We start from the raw sequence: 23,670 nt of genomic DNA, 5'->3' as shown, positions 1-23,670 counted from the left end.
ACGTTTTTGGAAATTTTCTTAGTTTCTGCTTTTTCTTATATGGGATTTAAAATCTAAAATCCCCACTGCCCCACTAAATTCCTGCTAAAAAGTGGGGGCATTTTATTTTATCATAGAATTGTAGATTGTTTTTATTTTTTTGATGATAATTTTTGGGTTTTTTTTGGTATGGAAACATGATGCTTTCTAGTTAGACCATCTATGTAGTGTTGAAATTTTATGGCACAATCTGCTTAATTTCTTTCATTTGGAAAAACAAAACAAAACATCATTATAGTCACATACTAATTACCAGCCATGCATCATTCATTTGAAATACAGCCTAAAGCATTTTGTAGTTATAAGCAAAAAGGTCTCTTGTGATTCATCACTTTGCAAACAACATTGTTTTAAGGTTGCTTTTAGATCTGACTTTCATCTAGTGCCTAGGAATCATTTTTCTGTACTCTTCAAATCTCATTATGAGGTTTGAGATTTGCTTTACCTATACTCTTGTAAGACTATTTTGGAAACATAATGGAAAAGAGGAGGCTGGACTTATGGAACTAAATCACTGAAGTTAGGCAATTTTGTTGCAGTTGTGGCTTAAAGTGAAATTATTGTAGATATATTCTGGTTCATTTGCACTTTTATGTCATGCTCTTGAAGGTACTGCTGTTTCTGAAAGGGTCCATAAAGTTCAGTTTTAATAAAGTTGAGTAGATTCTGTATTTTTCTAGTTAGTGTGCTATCTCTGTTGATACAAATGTGAAAATTTGGTGAAAATAGGTTATATACATACTATTTACATAGCCTCGAAACAGCTCCCCATAAGCTATTAATTATAAAGGAAAGAAATAGTAATTTAACATTGGAAAAACTTGTGGAGAGCACCTTATACTTACATACATACATACATACATACATACATACATACATACATATATGTATATATGTGGAGAAGAAGAGAGAGAGAATATGATAAATTAAGTGAAGCAATATGTGGACAGCATGTTTAATTTGGGTACAGGGTTTTTTTTTGTATTTTAAAAATGGAAATTACAGTAAAAAGTTGTAAAAATTATGTTGACATCAACATCAGAAAACTTAAAAAATGCTTAGGAATACATATAACAGAACATATATAAACTGCTAACAGTGATAAAACTGGACAAAATATCCAGGTCAACTGTTTTCAGACAGTGAACAGCCAGCAGAGAAAAGCTGCAGTTCTTGAGAGAACAGAAACTTAAAAGTTTCATGAATACTCAGCCTTTGGCTTGGTGACAGTTTTCCACTTAAATCACAGAGATTTGAGTTCTAGCAGAGAATATAGTTCTCTGAGCTGAGGAGGCAAAGATCAGAATTTATGGCAGTGAAACAGCTGGTATCTACAGGGCAGAGCACTAATGGGGAAGGAATTGTGCAGAAAGGAACTCCAGTAGTCCACGTGGGTATCTCCCTTGTGTCTGTGCCTGGGAGCTGGAGTGTTCATACACTGAGCAAGACTAGCCAGATAGCAGCTGCTACAGGGTGAGAGTGGAACAGAGATACTAGAGGTTCAGCTTTGTACTTCTGGCTCTGCCAAATTACAGAGATCATCTTAACACTTCATTAGCATATTTGGCATTCAATCAAATAAGGAAAAGCTGGTGCTTTAGGAAGTAGGGCCACACCCTAAAGACCTAGTCTAGACCCACCCTAATAAAACCTATAGCATGTCTTGATGAACTCCCCAGGGAAAACAGGTTGGCGATTGAGTTTCACTAAGTTAGAGGGTCTAAGAAAACAAATCTTACTTTCCAGAGAGCTACACTAACAAAGTTTATAGTGAACTATACAACTTAAGATGATCACCCAGTGATTGATTTGACTGCTCAAATAAGAACAAATAGTTTTCAATGGGATATTACAGAACTGAGAGTGGTTATATGTAAGTAAGTATTCAATATTGAATGCAATATTGAATTAAAAATTAAAGAATAATAAAAATGGGATGTATTATCAAGAAAAAAAGAAGTCCAAAATGGCCCAGGTTTTGGATTTCACTTGCAAAGACAAAATAAGGATACTACAAATATGTTCAAAGAACTAAAGCAAATGATCTTCAAAGAATTAAAGAAAAACATGGTCATAATTAAGGAATATTTGCAGGGAAATGAAAACTATAAAAAAATTACTATATAGAAATTATTGAAAAGTTCAATAACTAAATTAAAAATTTTAGTATGTGGGTTTAATAGTATATTGGAGATGGCAGAGGAGTCAGTGAAATTCGAAGGCAGTTTTATAGTGATTATTTTCTCTTAGCTATGTAGGAAGGAAGACTGAATAAAGTAATAAACAGCAGGTATTATTGGGTAGATATCATTCAGTCTAAAATACTTGTAACTGGAGTCCCCAAAGGATAAGAGAGTAAGATTGTGGCTGACAAAATATTTGAAGAAATAATGGACAAAAAAGTCTCATTCAGTGAAAAACATAAACTTAGGGTTTAAGAGGCTCAGCAGATCCCAGCCAGGAAAAATATAAAAAGATATCATGGCACAGCCTAGTAAAACTGCTGAAAACCAAAGAAAAAGAGAAAATGATAAAAGTATCTTGAGGGGAGGAAAAAGACAAAAGGCACAGTACATGTAGGAAAACAAAGATAAAAGATTTTGCTGGCTTCATAGAAGTAATAGACAGCAGAAGTCAACAGAAGAGTTTAAAATGCAAGAAGCTCAACAGAAAGGTGTTAAAAAAATACCCTGTAAACTCAGAATTCTCTATCTAATGGATGTCTTAAAAAAAAATAAGGTGACATGAAGACATTTTTAGTATTATAAAAGCTGAAAGAGTTTGTGACAGTCATACCTACCCTACAAGAAATGCTAAAAGTTGTCCTTCAGGCAAAAGGGAAATATGCCAGATGGAAACTCAGATCTACAAAAAGTAATGAAGAGTACCTGAAATAGTAAATAAAACCTTTTTCCTTATGATTTTTTGAAAGAAAATTTGTAATAAAAAACATTGCGTAACAGGGTTTATAATTCCAATTAGATTGATAAATTAAGATGTATTAATCCTAGACAAACCAGAGAAAATATAAAAAGAGGCATAGTTAATTTAAGCCAGTAGACGAAATAGAATACTAAAAATTGCTTGACTAACACAAAGCAGAAAAGGGATAAAAGAGGTTGTCTTGGTCTATTTTGGCTGCTGTAACAAAATACTATAAACTGAACGGATTATAAACAACTGAAATTTATTTTTCACAGTTCTGGAAGCCGGGACTTCCATGATCAGGGTGCTGGCCGACTCCATTTCTGGTGAGGGCCCACTTATTTCTGATTCATATATGTTGCCTTCTATCTGTGTTCTGAGATGGTGGAGGGACAAGGCAGCTCTCTGGACCCTCTTTTATGAGGGTGCTAATCCCATTCATGAGGACTCTGCCCTCATGATCCAATCACCCCCAAAGGCCCCATGTCATAATCCTATCACACTGGTGAGTAAGTTCTCAACATTTATGTTTGATGGGACACAAACACTCAAACATAGCAGTGGGGAAAAAGGCAGAAAGGACATATGGAAAACAAATAGTAATAAAATAGCACATGAAAAGTATCATGGGTATGTGTATTTCCAAGAAGGTATCTTTCAAGGCAAACTATATTATAAGAAATGAAGTATCAGTATACAATAACAAAAATAATAACTTGCCAGAAAGAGATAATCATTTTAAATATGTATGCCTAAAAATTGAGCATCAAAATTTATGAAGCAAAACCTGGCAGAAAAAAATGGAAAAATATACAAATTCTCAATCATAATGAGACTTTAACACTCCTCTTTGAATAAATTCTAGAAAAAGTGTACAAAAAAAATCAGTAAATACTTAGAAAATCAAGATACTTCTATCATCCAACTTGTTCTGATATTTATAGAACACTATCTACAACAACTGCAAAATACACATTATTTTTAAACGCATATCAAATGTTTACCAAGGTAGACCATATGGGAATATAAAATAAGCCTCAGTAATTTTCAAAATATAGATATCTTGCAGGGTATGTTTTCTGTCTATAACAGAATTAAGTTAGACAACAACAATAATAGAACATCTACCACAGTCTAAAAATTGCATAACCTAATTTAAAATTACTGGTGGGCCAAAGAAGGAATTATTTTGAGCCAAATGAAAATGAAGCACTGAAAAAGAAAACCAAATTCTCAAACTACTGATATCAGGAATCAAAGAAGGGAATCTACTACAGCAAAACTAGAAACTAATATCATATATGAACATAGATGCAAAAGTTGTCAACAAAATATTTTTGCATCAAATATTGCTGAACTTAATAAGGAGAGTATGTTATGACCACATGGAATTGATCCCAGGAATGCAGGGTTGGTTTTACATTTCAAAATTAATTAGTTAGCCATATTATCAGATAAAAAAATACAAGGTAATTATGAGAAAAATCGTAATTACCTAAATACATGCGAAATAAGACGCATTTGACAGAATTCAGTCATTTTTTATGAAAAAACTCAACAAACTAGAAATAGAAGGAAACTTCCTCATTTTGATAAAGGACATCCATGAAAAACCTGGAGTTATACTCAACTTAAGGGTGAATGATTAGATGACTTGTCTTTTATGGTTGAGAACCTGGTAAAGGTGTCTATTTGCATTACTTCCTTTCAGCATTATAATGTACTAGTCTGTGTAACAAGAAAACATAAAAGATGAATACATTAGAGGAAAGAAAGTATACCATCTTTTTCTTTTTTTCAGCTGACCTAATTGTCTATGTGAATTGAAAAAGGTCATAGAATACAGTCAGTGTAACAAAAATAGTTATTTTTTTCTACAAACAGCAAAAATTTAAATGTAATTAAAATAGTATTATTTACAATGTCATAAAAAAACTAAAAATACTTTGGGATACATTTCACTAAATATGTGCAGATTTTCTACTGAAAACTGTAAGATAGTGCTGAGAGAAATGAAAGAAGTTGTAAAGAAATGGTATTTATTATGCTTATAGACTGGAAGAGTTGGTATTGTTAAGATTTCATTTCTCCCTCACATGACCTAGGAATTTCACACATTCCCAATCAAAATCTCAGCAGGTTTTATTATAGAAATTGACAAATGATTTCTAAAATTCATATGGTATGCAAAGGACATAGAATATAGAAAACCAATTTTAAAGAACAACAAACTTGGTGGACCTAAACTACTGATTTAACATCAAGGCAAAAGTTTTGGCTTAAGGATATACAACTAAGCTTTCTAGAAGGTTAGAAATAGACCCACAAAAATACCATCATTTGATGTTCAATGATGTTCTTTGTATCAAATGGTTTTGTAAAGTCTATACATCTTAGGGACTAAAATGAATCTCAACTCCTGCATCACACCTTACTGAATAATTAGAGGAATGGATTATGGACCTAAACATGAAAAGATAAAAGATAACTAGAATAAAACATAAGTTGGTAAAGGGAATATAAAATCATATAACCTACTTTGCAAAAACACTTTGGCAATGTTTTAGGTTAGGTATGCATTTGTACTATATTTTTTACTAATTTAATAGAAATGAAAACACTCATACGAAAGTATTAAAATAGCCTGTATTAGTTTCTTAGGGTTGCCGCCACAAATGTCTACGATCTTGGTGGCTTAAAACAACAGAGATTTATGCTGTCACATTTCTGGGGTCCAGAAGTCATAAATGAAGGCATTGGTAGGGTTCCTTTCTTCCAGAGTCTCTGAGTGAGAATCTGATCCATACCACTCTGCTAGCTTCATTAATCTACTCACGATCCTTTGCGTTTCTGGGTAGATGTATCACTCCAGTCTAGGGCTCACCCTAAATCCAGGATGATTTCATCTTGAGATTCTTAATTTAATTACGTATGCTAAAACTGTTTCCAAATATGATCACATTCAAGGTAGCAGAGGTTAGGATTTAGACATACCTTTTGTGGGTCTCTGTTCAATTCAACTCACTACATAGCTCCAAACTGGGGTGGGTTGGGGGGAAAGTCCATCAGCAGGAAAGTAGATACACAAATTTTGGTATATTCTTGCATGGAAATCTGTTAATAAAAAGGAACAAAGTACTGAATTATACAACGTGTGTATAAATCTCAGTCTTTTTTTTTTTTTTTTTTTTTAGTGAAAGAAGCCAGCTATATAAACTGTTTACCATATAGTTTCATTAATATAAATTTCAAGAACAGGCAAAACTAAGCTATAGTGATTGAAATCAAAACACTGGTTTTCTACGATGGGATGGGGATTGTCTGGAAGCGGGCATGAATGAATTTAAGACACTAATATGATTCTGGGGTTTATGCCAGCTTTTTAATTCAAGAGATATGAAACTTATGTGTTAAGACTGTGTGCTGAGACTGCCAAATTAAATAGGAAGCCTCTTTGTTCTTTAGCTTTACCAATCATAGCTTTACCACTTGATGATCCTGAGTATCTTCAGAACTCATTTGGACCTCCTGTGAAATCCTTACTGATCCAGAATTGATAAGGATTTATAAACAAAGGTGCAGCAGTCTCTGATGTCTATAGCCAATTGTTTATTTCTTGACTAAGTGGAGGAATATACATTTTAGCCTTTTAATATTTTTGTACAAGCCTTGGCTTTACCTTTCTCCTATGAAATATGTAAAAATTATACCATATGTACTTTGTTTTTGTATAGTTTTCTTAAATAACTTTAGCATAGCAGCTTTAATATCGTAAGAGTATATTTATTTTAAAAAGTTTTGATATTCTGAGTATTACCTCAGGCATAAGTCACTTGAATAGCTTTTTTTTTTTTTTTTTTTTGAAGCCTTTCTCCAAGTGAAATGAACTTGTGTTTTTTTCTGAGAATTCTGGAGATCATGAACATATTGGTCTGTTAACAATGAAAGATATTTTTTATATCATTAGAAAAATCAAGCTCAAAAATTTTTTCCCTAGTGTCTTAATTCTGTGATGTATTAGATCACATTACTTTCTCAAAGTATTTTCTCTTGTCTTTCATAAAACTGCATTTGTTTTTTCACATTCTTCTTGCTTATCATACCTCTCCCATAGAGAACTGAAGAATTAGCTAACAGGAGAGTATGAGTGGAGAGTGTAGTGTGGAGCAGCAGTCCTCAACCTTTTTAGCACCAGTGAATGGTTTCATGGAAGACACTTTTTTCATAGATGGCAGGGGGATGGTTTTGGGATGATTCAACCATATTACATTTATTGTGCATTTATTTCTATTATTACATTGTACTATATAATGAAATAATTATACAACTCACCATAATGTAGAATCAGTGGGAGCCCTGAGCTTGTTTTCCTGCAACTAAATGGACCCATCTGAGGGTGATAGGAGACAGTGACAGATCATCCAGGCATTAGATTCTCATAAGGAGCATGCAACCTAGATCTTTTGCGTGCATAGTTCACAACAGGGTTCTCGCTCCTTTGAGAATCTAATGTCATTACTGATCTCACAGGAGGTCAAGCTCAGGTGGTAATGCAAGCAATAGGGAGCAGCTATAAATACAGAAGAAGCTTCACCTGCTCGCTCAGGCCCGCTGCTCACCTCCTACTATGCAGCCTGTTTTCTAACAGTTACTGGTGTGGGATCCCTGATGTGGAGAGACAACAAAAGTAGATCTGAGAAAGTATTAAAGATTCAGCACAATAGGAGGTAGTAGGGTATATTAAGGAGGAAGGTAAGAAATATTGAGATAGTACAGGTGGCAGGCAGAGCTCATTGCAGGGTGTTACTTGATAACTATTGTGAAGAAATTAAAGTTCATTCTTACTTACTAGAAAAGATAGCAGAGGAAGCTTGAGTTCCAGATGGTTTGTAAATTGTGGTTCTTAATTTCCACATTGCGATGCTCTGAGTGGTAAGGACAGTTGATTAGCAGCAAGTTAGCTCTAGGCCTGGGTCCTACTAGCCAGGTGACTTGAAAGAGTCATTTCACCTTCCTGAAATGCTTTTCTATTATTTCTTATAATGTGATATCTACAAAGTAGATGAACTAATGCTTTTAGAGTATTATAAATTAAGACCGAGGCCAGTAACTTCCCAGTCAGCAGGTTACTATACTGTTAGAGAGTTAAGTGAACAGTGAAGTTTCATAATAACTTCAGGGAAGAATAAAAAATAAATCCTTTTGAGGTGTGCCATGTTAAGTCTGCATAGTAGGACGGGGGAAAAAAACATCTGACAACCTGTATTTATAAAAGAAAATGTATAAAGAGAAGTAGATATGGTGTTAAACAAAGTTGGTGTAAAAAATGATTTTTTTCCTTATAGAATAATGGATAAAATTATATGTGAAAAATAGAACCATAATGAGATTATGAGAGATTACATCTTCCTGGGGACCTTTCTGACTTTCTACTCCTTAAGACAGGCAGAAAGAATTCAACGATAAGGGCTACAGGGGCAGCTGCTATGGCTCCTGTGCCCCTCACAGCACTGAATGGGGCCCAGTCAATACTTGTTGGTTCATTGATTTTTCTAAAGGTCTTTTTACGTTGTTCCCTCTCCAACAACATATATTGCCAACAAACAAAATTTTGAAATAAAATTACCCTTAGGGTTCTGGATATTCCTTCTTGATTTTTACCAGTCACTGCTTTTAACATCTCTTCATTCTGACATATGACATCTGTGTGTGGGGAGGTTACAGGAGTACTGCTCCCTGCCTTCAGGAAAAACAGGAGTGAAATCAATGTATTTTTCCTTGTTTGGATTGATCTTCAGATTACATCTCATTATTGTCAGATTTGGGTTTCGTGAATTTATATTGCTAAGACTTCGTAACAATAGATTTAAAGGATAACTGTAAAAATGAAATTCTAATTTCTTCTAGCATTCTAATTATTAACTAGCTTACATTTTATGTTTATTGTTCATTTACCCTTTCCTTTTTCTCATTTTTAAAAATGACTTTCTGTTGCCATTCAGAGTATTATTTGAGCACCATAGTTCATTTCTGCCTTCCACTTAGTCTTAGACAAGTCAGAAGTTTAGTTTTCTTAGCAGGAAAACAGAATGCAAATCCCCAGTGTTGATAGAATATGAGAAGTGGTGAGGATGCGGAAACATTGGTCGGGGTTTTTACATATACATATATTTTTCCCCTTCTTAACCTTTTTTATTTGATTCCACCTGAAGAAATAAAGTTTGATTCAAATAATGAGGAAAAGGGCTGGGCGCGGTGGCTCATGCTTGTAATCCCAGCACTTTGGGAAGCCCAAGTGGGTGGATCACTTGAGGTCAGAAGTTAGAGACCAGCCTGAACAACATGGTGAAACACTGTCTCTACTAAAAATACAAAAAATTAGCCGGGCATGGTGGCTCATGGCTGTAATCCCAGCCACTCAAGAGGCCGAGGCAGGAGAATTGCTTGAACCCAGGAGGTAGAGGTTGCAGTGAGCTGAGATTGTGCCACTGCACTCCAGCCTGGGTGACAGAGTGAGACTCTGCCTCAAAAAAAGAAAAGTAACCCTTCTGTTATTATCATAGATTCCATGATTTAGATCTTGGAACATTAACCTTAAATGATATTTTGTTGTTAAATAAAAAGGGCAACCATTTGGCCTAGGGGTCATCATATGGCTAAATAGTGAACTAAAGACAGGCACCATCTCCAGGTGACCTTTCAAGTTCTTTTCCCACTCAATAATTTTATTTATTAAAACACATTTACTCAATAATAGTCAAATACTGATTTATCTAAACTTGGAAGAAAGAACAATAGGAAAAGGACATCTAATTTTTTTTTAAAGTGTTGTTCAAAGCTTTGTTTTTAGGTTACGTTTCCTGACTTTGCCTTGTCAGGGATTTTCATGAACTTGTAGCACTTGGTTCTGCATTATATCATAGACTTACTCTATCTTTTCAAGGTACCTGTCCCTAGTGCCAGATACACTCATTATTCATACAAATCTAGGTTATATTTTTCTAGGAGAATTAATTACTCTATGCTGGCTACATATGGTTAGCTTGTCAGCAGGAAAGCTTTAACATATTTTGGGGTAGTATAATGTAGGCATTTAAGCAGTCTCTTTTTTCTTCTGTGCATGAATGTAGTAGTACATTAATATATGTTAGAATTAATATATTTCATAATACAAATGTTTTGCATAGAATACTGGAGAATTTCTTCTCATATGTATTGCAAGTACCTGGCTTCATAATCATGAATAATGGCACCTACTGAAAACAGCGATGCTATGAGCCCATTATACACCTTCAGAATGGCCATAACTACAGGTACTACATGTGAGTGCTCTTTTGTATGTCTGACTGCTCTAAAGGACATATTAAGTGTAATAGAGCATTATTCATGTTACCAGTGTCATATGAACATCTTCCTTTTGCAATGGTTAAGGATAAAAAAAATCCAGGCAAGTGAACCCATCTGTCTTAAAATATAATATATTTTAAGACAAATGTCTTTGTGATAAGTGACCACTGCTTAAAAAGAACAATTCATGCCCAATAAGAATCAACATTATAATAGTACATCTTTGTCTCTTTATAATTTCATATCGCTTAGACTTACTCTATAAACTTTTAATGATATTTCTTCTTCTTCTTTTTTTTTTTTTTTTTTTTTTTTTTTTTGGTCCTTGTTGAACTTACATTCTTTGTTTTTCCTAGACAGTGGAATATGAAGACGTTCCTTAAAGTGCCTTGTAAAGTAGACTTCTTATTAATAACTACATTAATTGAGCCCTTAGAATCTTGATTGTATATGAATAACCATTTAATTTGGCAAGGGTCTGGGGAGAAAGCTAAGTATAAATTAGATATTTATATTATTTGAAAATGGAACTTTTCATTCACTATAGGGCTTTGGTCTATATGAAAATATTCTCTCAAAGTTGTGTACAAAGAACTAATTCTTTATTGCTCAATTTTTGTCAGATGAGTAAGCTGAGTTATGTTTAGTCATTAAGGCAGTGTCTATAATATACTGGAGTCTTATAAGCCTTTGTCTAGTATATTTTAAGTAACAGTCATTATTATATTATGAGCTGATAGCTTTCTGTATCCCAAACAATCATGATTTTCATTATATTTGGCATCCTACAGGCTTCATATAGCATTGTTTTTTAGCCTTTCCTTTACAGTCTGTGACTAAGGGAGAAACAGTCCCTATTTTAATCTGTCACTGCTTTTTTTCTGACCTTGCCTTAACCTGCTTTTGATATTTACAATAGTTGTCGGAGTTCAACAATTTTACTATTACCGCCCCTTCAGTGCGTTTTAAGTCCCAAATCCCTAGTGTGTTTGGTCAAGGAATTCATATCTAGCTTCATATGTGGTATGTCTTCAGCCTACAGCTAAGTGATTATTTCCTGCATGTGTGTTGATATAACACAGGAGTAAGGATAAAGGCAGGAACTTGCCCCTTTGTTCTTTTAGACACCTCCAGTCCCCCACATTCCCAATAGAGAAACCTAGAGTCCCAGACAGGGTTAACTTGGCATGTGATAGATTTGTGGGTTTGCACTGCTTCTGCCTGCTACTACTCCCATGTTTCCTAACTCTGATTCTGCTAATTTAGTATGTGTCAGGAGTCATTCTACTTTCCTGTGTTTCTGAAGAAAGTCAATTTAGTACAAATTGGGACCTATTTACTCTCCCTCTATCTAACACATACTGTTAGTCAGCAGGGTTTCTGAGGACAGCAATTGCTATTTGAAGAAAACAAACCCTCTTTAGACTTTTCTGAATGTGTTTTAAACATGACCCAGTATATTGCAGTATTGAACAAAAATTATTCAAAATAATGACATGAATGCCTTGTAATTTGTGGCCTATGTATCTTGTTACCTTTTTAGAATTTAGTTTAAAAAATGCTTACTTTATTGCTTAATTAAACATTATCATTTAATTAAAGCTTTCTTTTCATTGAGCATCTAAATTGTTAATTTGGGTTTTGAGGGATGACTCTGGATTCCTTACAAAAACAAGCAGGGCTTTTCTCTCTTCCTGCTATCAGTTTTAGGAGACATATTTCTTCTTTGGTACTGTCATACCAATAAATCATCCCAGATTACTTGCAGTCGTACAGTACTAAACTATACCATGCATTTTAAAGGAAATCTGCTGTTTTCTTTTCAATCAGATGAGCAATGTGAAGAGACTACGGCCACGGCTCAGTGCTATTCTCTTTAAGCTTCAGTTTGAAGAGCAGGTGAACAACATCAAACCTGACATCATGGCTGTCAGTACTGCCTGCGAAGAGATAAAGAAGAGCAAAAGCTTTAGCAAGTTGCTGGAACTTGTATTGCTAATGGGAAACTACATGAATGCTGGCTCCCGGAATGCTCAAACCTTCGGATTTAACCTTAGCTCTCTCTGTAAAGTGAGTTTGTTTTTTAAAAACACATATTTGCCTGAACACTTGCTCTTAAATGTCAGCCCTGATTGCATTATTTAAATATTTTTTTATTTTGATGTGCTCATTATCAAGAACTTGAACTGAACCATGAACTCAAACCCAGAGTGAACTGAGCTAATTTACTCAACCTCTGAGCTAAATCCAAATATTAATTTTCTTCAATCTGCAAATCCAATTCAAGGATTTTATTTAATAACAAAATTATATCATAAACCTATGCTTTCTCAAACCAATGAAATGGAACGTCAAAATATTATTAATACTGACTCGTACTTACTCAGTTCAGATACCTGTATATATATTGAATATTGCTTAGGATTGCCATTAACATTTTTACCTTTAACTATTTAAATATTTCTCTGCATTGCTTTCATAAGCAGACTGAAAGGAGAGAAAAATGAGACCCCTTTATATAAAGGGGAAATTATTATATTGGAAATATTTGCAACTCGGATATTATTGATTTTGAAGTGTTTCTATCTAAATATAATTTTAGAGGACATGAAAATGGAGTAAGTTTAGAGCCTTTTTTTTCTTCTGTGTCTTTCATAGGTTGAATTTCCTTACAGCAAATATATTCAATGTTTTATAAAACAGAGCTCTTTCCTGAGGAGTGGGCCATAGTAATAGGGCTTTATTGATCTGCTTACAACAAATTCTTCTCAGTTACACATCAGAAGAAAACCTTTTTCTTGTTCTTGACCTCGTAACAACCACACTCCCTGATTAAGGAATTTGATTATTGCTATTGCCAGCTAGTTAGGGAAGGTGAAAAACAAGTTCTGCTTTACCTGTAGGTTTACTGCATACTTATTCTATTGGGGCTTTCATGAATTTTCTTATACAATTTCCCTGGCCTAAGCCTCTCATTGCTATCAATGCCTTGTGAGTGTTTCCCTTGCCCCATCTCCATTCTTTTATTTTCCTCTCTGTTTTCTTAGGCAGCTGTATTTGGTGAAGATCCCTAGCATGGGCGATGCAATTCCTAAAACACATCCTGAAGACTTGGCACATCTCTCGTGGGCTTACTCAGAGTGAAGTCCTGTGCCAGATGCTTTGCCAGATTCTCTCTTTAATGTATGTGATTAATATTTACCTGGCATACATGAGACTCATATTTTCCACATGTAAACCATTAATTATGATGAAATGCTTTAATGAAGCCACATACTAAAAGTTATGGCAGCAGAGTTAAGACAGAGAGCCTAGCTCAGCTATGAGAGGGCAGTTAGATATTCAGAGAGAAATGGGAATTTAAGCTGGATCTTGAAGGATGAGCAGATGTTCTGTGAGAGGAAAAGGTGTTCTAAGCAGGAGTCAGCTTCCAAAAGGGTTATAGCATGGCATGTGTGAGTACAGTGAGTGGCCTACTACCTTTGCAAACTAGATGGGAAAGGAGTGGGGCTAATGAGACTGAGGTGGTAAATTGGTCTAGATTGTAAAGAGCTTTGAATATCCTGCCTAATGATGGAGATTTTATGGAGTCACACTCTGTAAGGCAAGTAATATGATCAGATGTTTTGTAGCAAGATATGTCTATCAGCAGTATGGAAGAAGGTTAAGCTGCACTGTTTAGTACTGTTGCCATTAAACATATATGGCTACTTAATTCAAATTAGTTGAAATTTAAATAAAATTAAAAACATAGTTCCTCAGTCACACTCGCCACATGCCAAGTGCTCAGTGTCCATACCCGTTGGCAGCATATATATGGCACATTACCATCATTGCATAAAGTTATTGGACAGCGCTGGGTTAGGGGTTACATTGAGGAGGTATTTGGTGTTTGGTTGACATGTAGTGTGAGACCTAAGAGAGCAACAGAGGAAACCAAACTGAGAAGGTAATAGGAAAGATGGTATGGGGGTGGCAGAGAAGAGAGAAGGAGGTCAAAGATAATTCCTAAGTATCTATCTTAGGCAACTAATGGGAGATATTGCTACTGGCATGTTTGAAGTGGTTGCTCAAAAGAGAATGAGATCGGGGGTTTTTTGTTGTTATTCTACTCTTGTTTACCTCAGTATCTTAAAGGGCATATGATTGAAGCTACCTTATTCAATTATTTAGCAAAGGTTTGAGCATCCACTAAGTAGCTATCACTGTGTTTTGAGATGATGGAGTTCCAAGCTAAGGTAACGGCAGAGGGGTTTGAGGTAGAATGTAGTGGGGATGTAGGGAAGTGCACAAATTCAGGGACATCTGAGGAGTTGTCAAGGTGTGCTGGTTATGAACTTGGAAGCTGAAGGAGAAGGAGGCAAGCAAGAATGGCAGATTCAGGCTTTCCCTGAGAAGGAAGGCAAAGTAAGAAAAACAGGGTGAGGGGCAAGATAGGGGAAAGTTAATCCACAGCCACACATGTACTACAGTCTGTTTCCTCGTGCAAAAGTGTCTGTGATCCTCTTTAGATTTTACATCTCAGAATTATAGTTGACACAAAAAAACTGGCTGCATGCTCTTCCTCATGTCCTTATGCCTTCCTCTAAGGAGTGCTGTTGACAGGGAGACTAGGTCTGATTAATGAGGTAGGATAGCCTACTGCAGTGGTTGGTATATAGTAAGTACTCAATAAATAGCTGTTGAATGAATGAAATTTGTCATAAGACAAAAAGTAGTGTCTTATGTTTATTTTGTAGTTGAAAATAAATAGACATCCTCTCATTGAGATACAATCACTGATGCATAGTAATTTTTAAATCTTTTACAAATGCAATGTAGCTGTTATTCTTTTACTACAGTTAGTCGGCAAACCAGTTAATCTGTCTGCAGATAAAGAGTTGACTTTATTTTCTTGCAATGATACTGAGTATTTTGATCATCCCTCTTAGGAGCCTTCTGTTGTGGAAGAAACAAAATAAATACTACAACTTCATGTTTTTTATTAGCCTACATGTCAAGTTGAAAGCATATATTGAACAAGATGATATCTCATCATATTTGTTATCAGAAGTAGCAGCTTGATCTTTGACAATTGTGATTGAATTTTCACACTGAGTATAAAGCATTTGGTTTGATGATAAGCTTCTACACAAGGAATTCCATATATATTTGACAGTAGAAAGACAGGGAAGTATTTTAATCTGTTAAAACATGCTGGGTAATTATATGACATTTAACATTTTATATCCAAAATCCTTACTTTTAAATGCCCTTTACGAATTTAACTCAAGTATGAAAAATTCATGAAAATTCATATTAAATTAACTTTGCATTGTTTAGAAATAAGAGCATGAATACTTGAGTTTCATGCCCATTACAGTTTAGTTTGGGGAGCTGTATCATAGCTTTGTAGACATTTGTAGTCAGGATGGCAATGAGTAACTATAATATCTCTGGATTCGAGAGAAAAGGATTTGCTTTCTTATATCCCAAAGATTTCATGTGGCATATGACAAAAAAGTAAAATATGACATATAAGGTAAACATAACTGAATTTATGATTAAGATCTAAATAAAAATTAAAGTTGCTATATAGGTGCTTGACTTTTTGGTGGTCAAAGTGATGTGCAAACTTCACTTCATGAGCAAAAATAGTGTTTTCCCTGATTAAACCTTCATAAGAAATTTTGCATATGTATCTTTACAAAAGGAAAACGTGTTGAATAGTGTTATAAACAACAAATGAGTCAGTTTCATCAGGATCTTTTTTTTTAGAACCATCTCTCTTTCTCCTCCTCTCTTCCCCTCTCCCCCAAAATATGTATTCTGGGCCTCTTAAGGACCTGGCACCCCATGCGAACCCTTATGATGCGAAAAAAAAATGTACGTTTCAGTCACAGTAATGCTACTTCTAGTTTAGTTAAAATGGTGTAAGTACCTTGCTTTCTGATGGCTTGACTTTTTAAAAGGATAAACCTTGAAGAAATAATGGAGGACTGCTTGTCATTGAAAAATCCTCCAAATGTAGTACTGAACTTTAGATAAAAAATGGATAATAGGCATTTTGACATCATATTAATTTTGAGAGTGGGGAGACTGCTGTTGATTAAGTGGAAAACATATCTTTAGAAATTAAATCGGCAGATGGTAGATGCTTATCTGACCAAAATGCTGACCTAGAAAAGTTTGTATCTGGTTAGTGTCAAAGATGTTTCTCCAAGAGACGTGTTGATAGGGCCAAGTTCATTTTTTTCAAAGGATTTTAGGTAAAGAGTGAATTGACCCAACCATCAAAGTTCAACACCATATTAAAATATATGAGATAATTTTGACTTGTAAATTTAAGAAGATGTTACTAATCCACATATAATAGCCATAACATGTGTTTAATAATGTTTACTAATGTCTAATAAGATGTATAATTTCTGAGTAACAGATCATTCTGATCAATACAACAGGATGATGCAGCTCTTTGTTCCAGGTGATTGAATCAACTGACTTCCTATATTGGGGTAATAGATATAAGTTTTGAAGGAGTTTTACCACGTGTAATAACTAATTTTTATTGGTATTTATGCTGTTATTCTTTGGGAAAATTGCAGAAACAAATAACTATTGATCCCACTTTAAATTTATCCATACTGTCACTTTGTAGGAAGCCTTCTGTTTTCTATGGCAGTAGAATATCTAATGAGTTCGTCTCAGAGTTGAAGTCATTGATGAGTACATGGTAATGGGGCTATGGGCGTTGAGGAGTAGGTGCTAAGACGGTGAGGGGGTGGCAGGCAAAATTAATTTTTCCTAAATTCTCTTTTCTAATGCATGAATTTTTTATCTGATTCTGGATATTCCTTTTATAAGCAAAAAGTAGAAAAAGTAGAATAACTTCATCAGAGCTGTGATGGAGATAATTAAAACAATAGAAACAGCAACAAACATTGAATTCTCATATTCTTTAATGTTTCCACCAACCCTAATGAGACACTTTCCAAAATTGTGACAAATGGCTTTTGGATGACATTGATTAGCAACCTGGAGTACCCTTTAAGAAATACTGATGCCGCAGTCCCCACACCAGTTCAATTAACTTAGAAAGAATGGATGTGGATCCTGATTGGTGGCATTTTTAAAGCTACTTCCTAGGTGATTTTCATACTCAACTTGAAATGTGAATCGCTTGGTCTTCTGCCCTACTTTCATATCCCAGAATGGAAAATCCCTGACTGGTGATCTGGAACCAAAAGCAAACATGAAAAAATGAAAATTAACCAACACCAAAGCCACGACAAAAACGAAACAACTTTACTTCTTCACTTAAGAATGAGTGGTGAGGCCAGGCGCAGTGGCTCATGCCTGTAATCCCAGCACTTTGCGAGGCTGAGGCGGGCCTATCACCTGAGGTTAGGAGTTTGAGACCAGCCTGGCCAACATGGAGAAACCCTGTCTCTACTAAAACTACAAAAATTATCTGGGCATAGTGTCAGGCGCCTGTAATCCCAGCTACTCTGTTCGTGAGGCTGAGGCAGGAGAATCGCTTGAACCCGGGAGGCGGAGGTTGCAGTGAGCCGAGATCATGCCACTGCACTCCAGCCTGGGTAAAAAGAGTGAAAAAAAAAAAAAGAAAGAAAAAGTGGTGAAAATATTTTCAAAAATTGCTGCTTTTCCTCTCATGCCAAGCTAAACATTACTCTGAAAATGAAAACTTTGAAAAGGAGTGTGAATTTCAGGCACGTAGTGGAACTGAAATAAGTTGAAGGCCTGTTTCTCGAGCCATTTTACAAGTCTCTAGCTTGTACAGGTAGAGTTTCAGTGACTACAAAAGCATGAGACAGGATACCTTTGCCTATTTCAGGCAGTTTGTATTTGCATACCTGTCACACTCACACAAGTTAACACTGTGAGTCGTTTTTGTGAAGTTTTGATCCCTATGTATCACTTTTTCCTTTACTCTATGAATTTATTTTTAAGAAAGATCTCTGCCAAACAAATCCATTGTTCCATTTGCATTCAGGGTATTTTGAGAGGGATTTTTATTCTTTATTAGGTTGGCAAAATTATACCAGTAAATTTTGGCAACCTTTGAAAGTAAAGCAGTTATGGGCCAAAGACTTGCAAATAACAAATGCCATTCTTATTTTACATGCGGCCAGTTAAATCACAGAAATACTGATTTCCAAAGCAATGTGAAACTATTTAGAAGGCTTAACCCCCTTTGACTCATTCATTAACACATTTAATCTATGACATTTTCTAAGAAATATTTAATTGGCTTTTCTAAATAGCATTTTTGGTAAATTCTTTTCACGTCACCGTTGTTATTCAATTGCTGTTAAATGTTGTAAATGAGAATGATTCTTCTAATAGAATTATAAAAGATGGAGTGACTTTGCTCAGGCTCAGCAAATAGGCTGCTTGTGTGCCTTCATCTTCCTGCTCTCATAGCAAGCATAGCTTCTCTATCAAACTACCCTTTCCCCCAAACACTCAGCCTCTGAATCCTCCTCGGCGTCAGGCTTATAGACAACTACCCCATCAGAGATAGCACCGAAGGTGAATATTACCATCCCTGGTTTAATTCAGACTTCACTTTTATATATTTTATAAATGAAAAATAAAAACCAGAAACAAGACACTCCATTCCTGATACTCTAAGAAGTGTCTTACCTCTCCTTTATCAAGGGTCTGCATTGTTTCTACATTTTTGGAATCAGAGACAAAACATGCAACATTATTATCCACATAGTAATACTTAGCCATTGGTACTTATGAACATTTATTCTTGGGGGACAGGGGAGAGGATGATGAAGAAATGTGTCATAAGTGGCTTTGAACTATGGTTCCAGCATTGGGAGGTACAGAATCCACCACCACCAGAACAAACTGAAAAATATCACCTGAGATATACCAGGCATGTGTTTTGTTAAGTCCTTTAATGTAAAGTTCAGAAGTTTCTGTATTTTTTTAAAAAAACAAAAGCATCTCATTTAAAATTATTCTGTTTGATCCACTTATATGAAACAGCAAAATGAAAATACAACTTATAAAGTTTTGTTCGATGCAATAAAAGCAGTGCTCACAGGGAAATTTATAGCATCAAGTGCATATATTAGAAAATAAGAAAGATCTAAAAAGGATAATCTTTAACCTTGGGAAACAAGAAAAAGAAGAGCAAATGGACTCTGGAGTAGGTAAGACAAAGAACTAATATATACTAGAGCAGATATCAATGAAATTGATACAGAAAATTAATAGAGAAAATCAAACCCACCAATATCTGATTGAGTCTTTAAAAAGACCAATAGCCAAGCTAACCAAGAGAAAAAGAGAGAAGATACAAATTGCCCATATCAAAAACGAAAGAGGGACTATTGTTACTGATCCTATGGATGTTAAAAAGATAACGGAAGAATATTATTAACAGAACCAAGCCTACAAATGTGATAACCTAGATGAAATGGACCTTGATAGATGCCATCTACCAAAAGTCACACTAGAGGAAATGGATAATCTGAATCTATTAAAATACTTGAATCAATAATGAATAACCTTCAAAAACAGAAAGAACAAGGCTCAGATGGTTTCACCAGTAAATTCTATCAAACACGTAAGGAAGAAATAATTTCAGTTCTCTAAATCTGTTCAAGTAAATAGAAGGAGAGGGAATAATTTTTAATTAATTCTATGCATCCTGGCTGGGTGCGACATTTGAAAATCCGTTAATGTAATCTATCACCATCAATGAGCTAAAGAAGAAAACTCACCAATAGATGCAGAAAATGCATTTGAAAAAATGTAACATTCATTAATGAGAAAAATTCTCACCAAATTAGGGATAGAGGGGAACTTCCTCAAGTTGATAAAGAACATCTACATAAAATCGACAGCTAGCATCATACTTAATGGTAAGGAACTAGATGCTTTTTCCCTAAAACTGGAAGCAATGCAGGTGTGTCTTCTCTCACAACTCCTCTTGAACATTGTGTTGGAAGTCCTAGCTAATACAGTAAGACAAGAAAAATAAAAGCTATAAAGATTGGGGCAGAATAAACAAAACTCTTTCTTCATAGATGAAATGATTGTCTGTGTAGAATGCCCGCCACCCCCCCAAAAAAAATTGACAAAAAATAAACCTCCTGGAACTGTTAAGCAATTATATCAAAGTTTTAGATTATGAGGTCACCTAATTTAAAAAGCCAGTGGTTTCCTGTATGCCAGCAATGAACAATTGGAATTGGAAATTTAAAATAGTGTATCATTTTCTTAGTAACAAAAACCATACATAGGTATTAATCTAACAAAATACATATAAGATCTGTATGAGGAAAACTACAAGGCCAGGCTTGGTGGCTCATGCCTGTAATCCAAGCACTTTGGGAGGCCGAGGCGGGCAGATCACCTGAGGTCGGGAGTTCAAGTCCAGCTTGACCAACATGGAGAAACCCCGTCTCTACTAAAAATACAAAATTAGCCAGCCGTGGTGGCACATGCTTGTAATCCCAGCTACTAGGGAGGCTGAGACAGGAGAGTCGCTTGAACCTGGGAGGCGGAGGTTGTGGTGAGCCGAGATCGTGCCATTGCACTCTAGCCTAAGCAACAACAGTGAAACTCCATCTCAAATTAAAAAAAAAAAAAAACTACAAAACTTTGAAAAAAATCAAAGAAGATCTAATAAAGTAATAGACATTTCATGTTCATAGAAAGCATGTCTCAGTACTATTAAGGTGTCGTTTCTTCCCAACTTGATCTATAGGTTCAATAGAGCCCCAGTGAGAGTTCCAGCAAGTTATTTTATGGATATTGACAAAATGATTTCAAAGTTTGTATGGGGAGGCAAAAGACCCAGAATAGCTAACACAATACTGAAGAAGAAGAAGAACTAAGTTGGAAATCTGACACTCCCTGACTTCCAGACTTAGTATAAAGCTGCAATAAGGAAAATATTGTGGTATTGGCCAAAGGGAAAAAAAATAAAAATAATTTTAAAATAATGGACCGGAATAGAGACCCCAGAAATAGATTCGTATAAATATAGTCAGTTGATTTTGACAAAGGAACAAAGGTAATTCAATAGTGAAAGAATAGTCTTTCTTTTAAAGAAAAGGTACTAGAACATCTACATTAAAAAAAAAAAAAAGTTGCCAGACCTAATATCTTTCACAAAAATTAACTAAAAATTTATCATGGACCTAAATATAAATTGCAAGACTATACATTTTATAGAAGATAAGAGAAAATCTATGTGACCTTTGGTTTTATTATGACGTTTTAGATATAACACTAAAAGTATAATCTATGAAAGAAAAATTGATAAATTGAACTTTATTAAAATTTAAAACTTCTGTGGCAAACAGTTAAGACAAAAGAAAACAGGCTGGAAGAAAATCTTTCCAAAACACATATCTGATGAAGGACTTTTATCTAAAATGTACAAAAACTCTTAAAACTAAGAAATAAACAACCCAGTTTAAAGAAATGATCAAAAGATGTGAAGAGATACCCATCAAAACGTATAGGTGTCAGGTAAATGTATGAAAAGATATTGAAGGGATTAAAATATGCTATTCTGGTATATTGACTATTTAAAGATACTTGAAAAACAGCAGGTGTAGAAAGATTGCTTTGACCTCCTTGCTATTTCTTAAAAGCAGAAGTTAACATTTTCATGCAAAAGATGGCCTTTCCGTACTGGAAAGATGCAACATCCTTAATCGTCAACAACAAAAAGTCGAAACAAAGAGAATTTTTTAGAGGCCTTGTTAAAAGTAATTTCCCACCTAATGTAGTTGCTTCTTAACAACTGTTCTTTTCCCAATCCGGTATATGGGTAACTGACTCTATTTCTTTCAGTCTTCATTCCTTTGATGGCCTTTGTGCTACGGAAAACTTGCATTACACATTTCTCCTGTTAATCTCTCTCATGTCAAATTAAATTATCAGACCAGCAAGGACCCTAAGAGGATGGAGTTGTAATTTTTCTGTCCCTATAATAGTCAGCAGCAGATGTCATTAAGGAATTGCAAACTCAAACAATAAGACACCACTGCATATGTACTGGCATTGCTAAAATACTAAACACTGACAGCACCAAGTGCTGGTAAGTATATAGTACAACCTTCATTCATTGCTACTGGGAAAGCAAAATGTGGCACATCAACTTTGGATAACTGGCAATTACAAAGCTACACGTAGAACAAACCATCCAGTAATCACACTCCTAAGTGTTTACCCAAATGAATTGAAAACTTAAGTCCACACAAAAACCTGCATACAAATGTTTACAGCCATTTTATTAATAATTACCTGAACTTGGAAGCAAGCAATATGTCCTTCAATAGGTGAATGGATAAACTGTGGTATATTCATTTGGAATATTATTCAATATTAAAAATAAATGATCTCTTTAAGCCAAGGGAAGACATGGAAGAACATTAAATTCATATTGCTAAGTGATAGAAACCAGACTGTAAGGGCTATCTACTGTATGATTCCAACTATGTGATGTTCTGTAAGTGGCAAAAGTCTAGAGACAATAAAACATCAGTGGTTGCCAGGGGTTCTGAGGAGAGGGAAGAAGGAAGGAATGAATAGGTGAGACACAGAATTTTTTAGGGTGGTAAAACTATTCTGTATAACATTGTAGTGATGGATGAATAACACTGAGTTTATCAAAACACATAGAACTGCAGAACACAAAGAGAGAACCTTAATGTGGAAACTAGTTAACAATAATGTGTCAATACTGGTACATTACTTGTCACAAATGTACCACACTAATGTAAAATGTTTACAACAGGATAATTTGTGTGTGTGTAGGGAAGGGTATACAGGAACTCTGTTTTCTGTTAGTTTTTCCTGTAAAGCTAAAATTGCTCTAAAATATAAAGTCTAAAATATAAAGTTAATTATTAATAAGGGTTAAAAAACCTTTAATTTAAAATTAATGTATTTGGTCCATTTGTATAAACAATCTAAACATGTTCACTTTCTAAGCACTTACTCCAATTTTTGTTAATTGTTCCCATGAGAAACTCTTATTATTAGATTAAGAAATCCGTGCTCTAAAATAGCAGTTTAGTTATATAGCTTTGGCTGGACAATGTTGGACTCCAGTGAGTTTTCTGAAACTACTCCAAACAAGAATATTTTTAAAATTTTTGACATATGTTACTAAATCATTTTCCTGGAGGTTTTGCTGATTTGTGCATGCCTGCAGTGGCTTTCATAGACTGGCACTGTGAAAGTGCCAGTCTCACTGCAACCCTGCCATGACTTGTTCTTGGTGAGAGTGTTTTTGTTAGGTGGAGAGTGCTGATATAGTTGCTGAAGCAGTATCTTGTATCTTTTTTATGTCTTTGATCATCCGAGTTTAGCATTTAA

General features: G+C 34.9%; 1 protein-coding gene across 5 annotated transcripts in view; it reads left to right on the top strand.

The window, feature by feature from the left end:
• DIAPH3 (diaphanous related formin 3) overlaps window positions 1-23,670 on the top strand; it is a 490,848-nt gene that overhangs the window by 268,853 nt on the left and 198,325 nt on the right. For all 5 annotated transcript variants that reach the window (XM_054665348.2, XM_054665347.2, XM_054665346.2 and 2 more), the window contains one exon: window positions 12,142-12,381. In XM_054665348.2, the coding sequence (XP_054521323.1) occupies window positions 12,142-12,381 (240 nt within the window). The remainder of the gene's footprint in view (window positions 1-12,141; window positions 12,382-23,670) is intronic.

Source organism: Pan troglodytes, chromosome 14, assembly GCF_028858775.2.
Source record: "Pan troglodytes isolate AG18354 chromosome 14, NHGRI_mPanTro3-v2.0_pri, whole genome shotgun sequence".
NCBI classification, from domain to species: domain Eukaryota; kingdom Metazoa; phylum Chordata; class Mammalia; order Primates; family Hominidae; genus Pan; species Pan troglodytes.
This window is presented reverse-complemented; position numbering and strand designations above follow the sequence as displayed.